The sequence below is a fragment of the Nicotiana attenuata genome, unplaced genomic scaffold (genome assembly GCF_001879085.1).
Source record: "Nicotiana attenuata strain UT unplaced genomic scaffold, NIATTr2, whole genome shotgun sequence".
Taxonomy (NCBI): Eukaryota; Viridiplantae; Streptophyta; class Magnoliopsida; order Solanales; family Solanaceae; genus Nicotiana; species Nicotiana attenuata.
Genome location: NW_017674087.1, coordinates 58395 through 69714, shown reverse-complemented (window position 1 = coordinate 69714; position 11320 = coordinate 58395). Strand labels below are relative to the sequence as shown.

At 38.1% G+C, this 11320-nt stretch overlaps 2 protein-coding genes across 2 annotated transcripts; one reads left to right on the top strand and one right to left on the bottom strand.

The window, feature by feature from the left end:
• Nucleotides 1-4491: 4491 nt before the first annotated feature.
• Nucleotides 4492-5774, top strand: LOC109217983 (glutathione S-transferase U10-like). Its single transcript, XM_019382292.1, has 2 exons — nt 4492-4947; nt 5199-5774. Exons 1-2 carry the CDS (start codon nt 4630-4632, stop codon nt 5565-5567), a joined length of 687 nt encoding a protein of 228 aa, XP_019237837.1. The 5' UTR covers nt 4492-4629; the 3' UTR covers nt 5568-5774.
• A 2503-nt stretch (nt 5775-8277) lies between these two features.
• Nucleotides 8278-10662, bottom strand: LOC109217980 (60S ribosomal protein L34-like). Its single transcript, XM_019382290.1, has 4 exons — nt 10475-10662; nt 10319-10398; nt 8646-8755; nt 8278-8542 (listed from the first exon to the last, which is right to left on the bottom strand). Exons 1-4 carry the CDS (start codon nt 10551-10553, stop codon nt 8449-8451), a joined length of 363 nt encoding a protein of 120 aa, XP_019237835.1. The 5' UTR covers nt 10554-10662; the 3' UTR covers nt 8278-8448.
• Nucleotides 10663-11320: the final 658 nt, after the last annotated feature.

Below are 11320 nucleotides of genomic sequence, written 5' to 3'. Positions count from 1 at the left end.
ACAAGAAGAATTACCCGACCCACGATTTATAGTTAGCCGCAGTGATTCATGCACTAAAGATGTGGAGGCACTACTTGTATGACATTCATGTTGATGTCTGTACGGATCATAAGAGCCTCCAGTATATCTCCAGGCAAAAGGAATTGAATTTACGTCAAAGAAGATGGTTGGAGTTACTTTAAAAAAAACTATGATGTTGATATTTTATACCATCTGGGGAAGGCGAACGTGGTAGCCGACGCCCTCAGACGTAGGTCTATGGGTAGCATGTCATATTTACAGCCATAAAAGAGGAGAATAGCCCATGAGGTTCATCAGCTAGCTAGTCTTGGAGTTCGGTTACTAGACTTAGGTGATATTGGAATTACTATTTAGGATACGGCAACATCATTGTTAGTAATTGAAGTAAAGGAGCCAGTACGAGGATCCTGTGTTAGTTCATTATAGGGATACCACCCCTCAGAAAGAGAAGACACCGTTTGAGGTTACAGAAGATGGGGTCCTTAGATATCGAGGACGATTATGTATCCCTAATGTTGAAGGGCTGCGTCAGCAGGTTATGGGAGAAACTCACTATTCTCGTTATTCTATCCATCCAGGAGCGAAAAAGATGTATCGTGATATCAGGAAAGTATATTGGTAGGACAGAATGAAAAAGGATATAGCGGAGTTTGTTGCTCAGTGTCCTAACTGTCAGCAAGTTAAGACTGAGCATCAGAAACATGGTGGATTATTGCAGGCTATGGAGATTCCGACTTGGAAATGGGAAGTAATTAATATGGATTTCATCGTAGGCTTACCGCGTACCCAGCGAAAGTTCGATTCTGTATGGGTGATTGTTGGTAGGCTTACAAAGTCAGCCCATTTTCTGCCCGTTAGGGCTACATATTCCGTAGAGGATTATGCCAGGCTTTATATCAAGGAGATAGTACGACTGCATGGTGTCCCTGTATCTATTATCTCGGATAGAGGAGCTCAATTTACAGCTAATTTCTGAAGGTCCTTCCAAAAAGGGTTAGGGTTTCAGGTAAGTCTTAGTACAACATTTCATCCCAGACAGATGGACAGGCTGAGCGTACTATTCAGACACTGGAGGGTATGTTACGAGCTTGTGTGATAGACTTCAAAGGTAGCTGGGATAATCATCTCCCGCTTATTGAGTTCGCATATAATAATAGCTACCATTCCAGTATTCAGATGGCTCCATACGAAGCTCTTTACGGATGGAAGTGTAGGTCGCCTATAGGGTGGTTCGATGTTGGGGAAACTACGTTAGTAGGACCAGAATTGGTACAATAGGCAATCGAGAAATTAAGCATATACAGGAAAGGCTATTAACAACTCAAGGTCGTCAGAAGTCTTATGCGGATAATCGACGGCGAGACTTGAAATTTCAAGTTGACGATTGGGTATTCCTAAAGGTATCACCGATGAAAGGCATTATGAGGTTCGGGAAAAGGGGAAAGCTTAGCCCTCGGTACATTGGACCATATAGGATCATACGCAAGGTAGGCCATGTAGCATATGAGTTAGACTTGCCTTCGGACTTGGAGTCTGTACATCCAATCTTTCATGTGTCTATGCTCCGTAAATGTATCGGGGATCCTTCCAAAATCGTGTCAGTTGACGACGTTCAGGTCACTGAGCAGCTATCATATGAAGAAACTCCCATTGCTATACTAGACAGACAGGTTCGGAGATTGAGAACTAAAGACGTAGCTTCGGTGAAAGTACTTTGGGAAACAACAATGTGGAAGAAGTGACTTGGGAGGCCGAGGAAGACATGAAGTCTAGATATCCCTACTTATTTCTTCCCCCAGAGAAGGGTCCGACTGAGACCTCATAACCTTAAGGTACGTGTGTGGATTCTTGTGTTAGTTATTGTCCTTGGTCGCATGAGGCCATTGTCGTTATTGATGATTGTGGTCCTATGTGGCGTTGAATTATTGAGTTTCTACAGGAAGAGTTGGCAGTAGCATTGTTACAAAGGCGACTCTGCCAAGGTTATATAGATCCCGGAGAATTAAACATTCGAGGACGAATGTTTCTAAGGGGGGAAGGATGTTACATCTCGCGTTTTCGTACGTTAAAATTTCGTCTTCAGTTAATTGACATAGACTCGCGGATGAGATTATCTTGAGGTTAATGTATTTATGATATTTATAACAAGCAGTAAGCAAGTGTCATGAAGGATAAAGGGTACACGAATTAAAGAAAACGTATTTCGTTGAAGGTTGCCGATTTGGGATAAAATACGGGTCGAGCGATAATACCCGACATTTATGGACTAGTACCATACAAGGTACCATATGACCGTGATAATATGATGTATAAAGTATATTAAAAATGAATAGTATTTTTAGGTAATTTGAGATAATTCTTAATTATACGGGTAATTGATTAATTACCGGGTAACGGGACATTACCTAGTTAATTAATAAATTTATTAGATAAGATTAATCCCTTCCCCCCTCCCCCCAAAAAAAACGCGGCAAAAAGCCACTAAACTAAGAGAATGAATCTTTAGTCTACTATGACTAGGTGGCTAACTAAGAACAATTAGAATTTAATAGGTAAAGACTTACTACAATCTTGTTCCATTTTCAGTTAGACAACAGAACCAAAAACGTCCATAATCAAAAAGCTAGAAACATACACCATTTTCCTAGTTCAAAATACTTCAAAGAATAGAAGCTTAATTCCATGAGTCTTGTCCATTTCATTTGGACAAGAACCAATCGTCCATAATCCAAAAGCTAGAAACATACACCATTTTCCTAGTTCAAAATACTTCAAAGAACAGAAGCTTAATTCCATCCAAATTTTGCGGTTCCAAATTCAATTACAACGAGAATTGTTAGAATCGTAGCAACATAAAAATTTGCGGTTCTAAAAGAGTACGGTGCAATCTTCGCCAAGAATATTATACGAAGTTTTCCCTACTCCAGGTATGTTAAGGCTATCCCTTCTTTCTTTTTGGCATAATCCAAATTATACAGAAGAAACGAGCAAACGCACAGTTTTCATAAACGACTCTATTCATAGAAATACTAGGGGTCTCTGTGTTCTTGATTCCCCATGTGAAATATTATTATATCTTCTGTTCATGGGTCTCAGAATAATACGCAGTTGAAAAAGTTTATCCGGAAGGAATATTAAGATTATTACATATTTTTCCTGCATTTCATTCATTATTACATACCCATTATTTCATTATATATATATATATATATGCGATATGGAAAAAAGGTTACAGCGTTATATACGCACCACCACCTGATCAGTTGGTATATGTTGATGATGTTTCCCACAATGGCCGAGACGATATGATGGGATGCCTTCGGAGGCTTGATGATATCATGTACACTCATACCTATGCATGGCACGACATTTATATGCACGTGCATGACATTATAAATGTTTCGGTATTTACAAAGTTATTCAGATTTACAGATGGATTTCTTTATTCTATGTTTCATCTATGTCTTTTGCGTACTGATTTTCATGCCTTACATACTTAGTACATTTTTCGTACTGACGCCCTATTTCACGGGGCCTGCGTTTCATGCCCGCAGGTGCAGGTAGGCAAGCTGACGTTCCCTCCCCCCCTCCCCCCCTTAGGATCCTTGAGCAGCGAGAGTTGGCGCGCTCCACTTGAATCGGAGCTGCTTTTGGTATTGGTACGATATGCGTGTATATATATTTATATGAGTATGACGTGGCTCAGTCCTGTCTTTGTACAATTGTATTTCTAATAGGGGTCTGTAACAGTATGTCTAGTTGGATAGTATGTCGCCTTGCCGGCTTTCAATTTTGAGGTATGTAGTTGTCTATAGCAGCCTTGTCGGCTCGCCCTATGTGTGTTGCACGTATATGTACATATGCCTTTTGGGCAGGTATCCTTCATGCATATAATTCTCGTAATTAGCAGATGTTATTCAGTTTTATATCATAGACGCATGCTTAGGGGTGTTTGACAGGTAGGACTCGGGCACCCGTCGCTGCCCATCGGTTTGGGTCGTGACATTAGTGATCCATCTCCGTGCCATGGTCCGATGCAATGCGAGGCCGACCTTGGTCTGCCATCCCGATTTCGATTAGCCATACAAAGTTAGAGAGACCCGATCTTGACCGTATACACACTTAGGAATTTTTGTCTTACGTAAAAAGTAATGTAATTTTCTTCCAAAGAAGTTCAATTGAACCCCATTGATACACTGTAACTTTGCCGTCAACTAGCTCCATCTCCACGTCCCCAGAAAACAAAAGGGAAAAGACTATTTCTTTCCGGCCATCCTTTGCTTCCACGCCACTTTGGCAAACTTTGGCACTAAGAAATGGGCAGCTGAGGTCATTGCTATCATCATAAATAGTAATTAATTATCGGCTGGCAGGTCAAAATGCAGAGAACATAGTATATTACTCCTATCACATACGTCAATTCTTCTAAAATATTCTGGTCAAATTTGACTACAGACAGTTCTGGTCTCGGCTTATTGTGTGAAACTAAAAAATTTCTAAAGAATTGCCCAGTCTTGGATGACTGAGTCGGAGAAAGTGTTGAGGAAATTTATATATGACAAACTTAAACATGTAAATTAATTCTCTGAAACAATCTGAGAGACCAAAATGGGAGAGGAAAATAAGGTCACTCTACATGGAATGTGGATTAGCCCCTATGTGAACAGAGTACAACTGGCTCTCAAAGTCAAAGGCATACCTTATGAGTATGTAGAAGAAGATTTGAGCAACAAAAGCTCATTGCTGCTCAAATACAATCCCATTCATAAGAAAGTACCTGTACTTGTCCATAATGGAAAGCCAATATCGGAGTCTTTTGTCATTCTTGAATACATTGATGAGACGTGGAAGAATGAACCTCGACTCTTGCCTGAAGATCCTTATGAAAGATCCAGAGTCCGATTCTGGGCTTCTTACATCCAACAGGTAATTCATGTCACAAAATTTGTTCATTCATTTCTTCCTACCCATTTTCTACTATATATATATATATATATATATATATATATATATATATATATATATATATATATATATATATATATATATCTAGTAGAGAAGTTGTTGAAATTTTGTATTTATACAAAGCTCACATCTATTGTTACAAATGACTAGTGTGTGCATTGAAATATTGCACCTACTAATTTAATTCAAGATCCGCCTCTAATTATATACAGGTAACAGAGTGCATGCTCAAGGTCTTGAAAGGGGAAGGACAAGACGATGCATTAGAGGAATTTCTAGAGAAACTGAACGCGCTGGAAGATGGAATCAAGAATTCCTCCCTGGGTATGGACACTAATATACAAGGCAGGAATATGGGGTTGCTAGATATCATGATTGTTGTTACACTAGGGGGATACAAAGTGCAAGAGCAAGTGTTTGGTGTGAAGATATTGGATCCAGACAAGACACCTTTGTTATGCTCATGGCTGACTAGTCTAATTGAGCTGCCTATAGTTAAAGAATATGCACCACCCCATGACAAGGTGGTTTCATTTCTTCATTTTCTCAAAGACGTGGTCTTCAAAACTCCAAGAAATTGATGTGTTCTGTCCTTTAATGTCTGTCTGCACCTACCTCTTTTGTGCTGAATTATTTCTGTTTTGTAATAAGGCTTTTTTGGCCATCTGAATTCGAAAGGCTACTCATGCTTTGGTGAAAAATCACTTTATATTGCTGCTAGCACTTAAATGTATCTGATTTTGTCCTTAAATTTGTGTGAACGAAAGTAATCGCCCTTTACACTGTTCCATGTTTAGCAATGACTGAGCAACCTTAACATGGATTCTTGCATCGAAATCTTCTTCTTCTCCCCCTGTTTTTTGGTAATAACAATACCAATTACGATTTATTTCATTAATGAAACAATAACGAATGAAAGTTCGCGCATAGTTACACAAATTTGATGCAATTTTAGGTGGAGGAACGTGATATACGAGAGCACAAAATTGTTCCGAATTTGTCCGAGATGCTGAGAGTTCCCGACTACTGAAATGTGAACTCGTGATAGTTCGAGTTATTAGTCACTAGGTTGTAATTTAGTCAAAAGACTCAAAACTAAAGCCATAAATTCCAAGAAAGTGAGGCCAACACGAGTACGTGCCGTGTTTCTTCAAAAAGGAAAGAGAAAATACATAAATTGCCCATCAAACTTGTTCGGAAAAATTATTTACACACTTTAACTTTACGGGCGACCTATGTCCCCCCTATTCTTGTTTGGGGTGAATTTAATACCCCATTGGTAACTAGGGGTGTTCATAAAAACCTGAAAAACCGAACCAAACCGAAAACCAAATCAAACCGACCAAAAAACCCGGTACTTTTTGGTTTGGTTTGGTTTTTGTTTTGAATTTTAAAAACCGATCAAATTTGGTCATCAAAAAATAACCGGAAAAAACCGAACCAAACCGACTATAGGAGTAGCTATTTCAAATTTATTATTACACCTATATATATGTATGTTTTTATACAAAGTTTCAAAAATTTTATGGTGAATGTTAATCGTTTGCACTTTTAGTACAATTTTATACCTTTATATTCTAGTTTGATTAGTAGGTTTCTTTGTTAAGTGTAAGAATCTATTTCATGTTAAAAAAAATATATTTTTAATTGAGTCCTTAAATTATTCATCACTATTTGATTCTATTATCATCAATATATTTTAGTAAATAATAGATTTCTCAAAGGGCAATTGATTTGATAGTGTTACGTTGAAAATGTGGTCGCCGGAATATGTGTTTGGTAGTGTATGTTTTATATTTAAGAAAAAACCGACAAATAACCGAAAAAACCAAAAAACCGACAAAATCCGACATAAACCGAATCGAGAAAAACCGACTTAATTGGTTTGGTTTGATTCTAATATTTGAAAAACCGGCTTACTTGGTTTGGTTTCTTTTTAGAGAAAAACCGATCCAAACCAAACCATGAACACCCCTATTGGTAATACTTAGTCAGTCTTGTGGTGGGATGTGTAGTACACGAGCGCCACGTGTCAAAAGCTGCTTTATTTTTTTCACTTATTTAATTACTTTTTTTTAACTCTTTTTTTCCATGTCATCTTCGTCACCACCTACACCACCATGGAACCAGCTCTAAACCACCTTGAAAAGCTGGAAAAACAGAAAGAAAACCCAAAAACAGTAGCCATGTCTTCATCCTTCAAAGTCATGTAAATTCGCCACCAAATGACCACTATTTTCGCTCCTTTTAACCACTAAAAATCAGCTGGCAAAACAGCCCTGAACCAGCCCAAAACAGAGCTCAACCCCCCCCCCCCCCGACCCACCACCACCACAACTAACCCCCAAAATCAGCACCTAAAACTCACCCCAAAATACCCCAAAATCGTAGCAAAATCAGCTGCGAAAACCAGAAAAGAGCTGCGAAAATCAGATCCAAGACACCCCCAAATTCCAACAGTTTTTTCCCCCTTTAAAATCACTCTAAAATCACTGAAAATCGCAGCAAATTTCAGGCCCGAAACCTCCCCAAAAACCTGCTGAAATCAGCCCTCAAAACCACCAATTTACAACTTCAAAACAACTTGAAATCAGTCCAAAAAATAAGCCCCAAAACAGTTGCGAAAATGATCCAAAACGTTGCCAGTTCTAGCTTGTAAACCAGCCCTTCTTGCCCATAAAACCAGTCCAATACAATCCAAAAACAGCTTTTGAAACAGCCGTTAAGTCACTCGAAAAATCAACTTTCGTCGCAGTCTTAGATTGGTGGTCTGAGCTTTGGTCTGTGATACCGCCCTTGGTTGTGAGATATTTTGTCTTCTTTTCTTTTTAATTCTTTACAGTAGGATTATATTGATGCAGGTGTTTATGGGTAAATTATCTTCCCCACAAATAATTTCATAACTCTTAGACCTTTACATTTAATCTTAAATTTAGGGGAGTTTGGGAGAGTGAAACTACCGCCTTTGCCACATTTAGGGTAGTATTAAATTCACCTCAAACAAAAATAAGGAGAATATAGGTCGCCCGTAAAGTTAAGGTGTAAATGATTTTTCCGGACAAGTTTGATGGGTAACTTATGTATTTTCTCAAAAGGAAAAGCTATTGTGGAATCAGTTGTCCTCACTCAATATATAGATAACAATTTGAAGCATTGAATTTAAATTCTTGCCAGAAGATCCCTTTTAAAGAGCCAAAGTTCGTCAAATTTATTCCAGTTATACTTCAACAAGCACAGTGAAACTGCAATCCTATGTTTTAGAGGAATTATGACAAGTCGAAAAACTAGATCTATCTAGAATGAGATAATGACAATAAAAATAATCATTTTGATTCATAATATAAGCAACTAAAGCAAACAGTTACCAATCACCTCACAATTTTTAAGTGCACGAACAGTAATCACTTGAATGTCAAGATTTCCAAGACTAGAAAAATCAGAAAGTTGCTCTAAATTAACACCTCAGCTCTTAGCTGCCAGCTTTTCTTTGGCTTTTTGAATCTTCAAAACCTTCTTCACAATTTTCTGCTCTTCCACCAAGAAAGCTCGAATAACCCTGAAAAACCAACATCGCTCACGTATGACTCACAGGAAAATGATGACAAACCCGGGACAACAAATATCAGAGAATGGGCAACATATATCAAGAGAGAACAAACCTCTCTCTCACTGCTCCTCCAGACAACACACCACCATAGGCACGATTCACGGTCCTCCTGTTCCTAGACAATCTAGATCTCTTATACTCAGCTGGTCTCAAGTGAGGGATCTATAAAACAACCAGCTGCCGATGTTAGTAAATTGCTCTACATGATTGTACAATAAGTCAGTTATAAACTGAGATCGTAAGCTGTTCGGGTAACCAATACACAACTTTATAACCATACATTCAACAAAGAAGCCACCAGAATTGAAAGCTGACCATGGCGTTCACAGTTTTTATGGAATATGGAGCTAGTCACTTCTATCATGGGGACTCTTGAACAAGGGAACATTATCAAACTTTGAGGATGAACAAAACAAGATGATCTTAAATGTTTTAGCCTGATTCTCCTGCTGTAATGGCAGAATTAACCGTCAGCTATGTGTAAACAAAAACCATTTTACTTTGCCACTGCACTTGTTCAATTGGACTTTCAAGTCATTTCTTTGATTAGGTGCACAGATCTTCCAATGAATCACCAAAGAAAGGTGAGAAAGGTTCTATGTGCACCGGTAAATTGAAGGTTAGGACTCACCAAAGAATTCCTAATATTAAAGCTAAGGAGTTATGACTTATGAGAGATGATCTGAACTCAGTTATTAACAAGGTCAAAAGGAGGAGTCAATCATCCAGAGTGCAGCTTCACCTACAGCTTTGTGGATTGGGAGAACAAAGGAAAATGGCCAATCAATCAATCACAACCTTTAAAAAGCAAATTTTATATTAAAACGTCATACTCATGTTGGACTAACTGGTGTTATCAAAGGCAAGGAATGACGAGAAGCGTTGAAATCCATTACGGCTTTAAGTGCAAAGTGCAAATAAAGCACGGCTTTAATGAAGAATGGCACAATTAAGGGAAAATATTAAAAGTATGATTAGCTCAAGAATAATAAAACTCTCTAAGAGCAATATAGATGCTTTAGCCTCACTGTGAGTCTGAGGAACACCTAGCAGTCTAGAACAAGCTAAATATATCCAGTTAAACATGCGAAAAAGAAATGCTCACTTAGATTGCCAACATAACATTTTCATACTACAGCAACCACAGAATCCACATGTAAGGAAACATAACTTGATACGCCCAGTGAGGTTCATATAACGTTAAAAGGTAGGCTACCAGCCCACCAACATGCAAAGTTGGATAAAAACGCCATGAACTAGAAATGGCACCATAAAGAGCCTAGAGGCCCAAAAGGTGCAAATGAAAACTACACATACAAGAGACCATTGTAAGCAAGGTGCGGTAAAAATGATTGTATTCTTAAAGATATCAACGAATCAATCAACTAAGCCTCACACTCAAATAAATTGGCGGTGGCAATATGAATCTTCAAAAGGCAGAGCTAGAGGGGCATAAGAAAATCACACTGTATATAAAAAGTCAAAAATCTATTTTATGTATATAGTAGATATTGAACCCCCTTGTTGATAATCCTACCTCCGCCACTGTCTTCTAAATTCATTCCGCTTCCGGGCCCATTTCATTCCAATACTAAATTATTATTCGTCTTTTATTCTTAGGTATCAATAGCTAAAGCTAATTGGGTAGCCCTATTCTGATAAACAAATATCTTACATGTAAATACATAAAAGAACACAAAATAAGTGAAAGAGAGATGACATTACCCCTTGAATCCTCTTCCCAGTAACAGGACACTTAGGCCCACTAGCTCGCTTCTTGCTACTCTGGTATACCAACTTCCCACCTACATTCAAAATCAATCCCGTTAAAAATACTTTCAAAGTAACATTCAATAACTAATCAATTTACGACTCAATTACCAGGGGTTTTAACGACACGATGCTGGTTGGATTTGGTTGCATAGCTATGGCGTTTCCGATAAGTAAGTCTCTGCACCATCTTTGGAACCTCTCTCCTTTTCTCTCTCTTCTAATGGAAGATAGTAAGGTTTTGAGACAAAGACCTAAACCTCAGTTCAGAAATTGCCCTAGATCTGACGGCCTCCGACAGGCATGCTTACGGTTGAGATGAACCCTCTGTCTTTTGGGCTTCAGTCCAATTCCATTGATAATTGGGCCAATATTAGTCATGATTGATAGAAATGGCCGTATAAAGGGGGTGAAGTACACAAATAGCCCTCAGAGTGGTCTTGCTTTGCCTCTGCTTGTTTTATGGGTAGAATTTCAAGTTTGACAAGTATTTTTCCTCATTTGCCTCATGGACAATATTTTTAATTTTTGACCTCGAAGTTCTGCCCATGAGGCGAGTGGGATCAAAAGTAAAAGACCACCCCCAAAAAAATCATATTTCTGTAATTTTTTGCTAGGGGATGTTCTTAGATATTGTTTCCATTTATTAATTTATTTAGAAAATGATCTCTGATCTACACATATTATCGTTTGTCAGGTATTTCTCTAATATATTGGTAGATTTTATATTATATTTACTCTACCAATATTATTGACGGTTCAAACTTTACCTGATTGGCTGACTTTGTAATTGTTCACCAAATTCTACCATATTGTCATAACTTTGTGTTATCTATATTGGACCTATTTGTTAAATTATTCACAAACCCTATCCAATTGGTATGATTTTGTGTTTGTTAATTGTTCACTGAACTCTACCATAGTGGTATGACCTTGAATTATTTGCAATCAACCTAT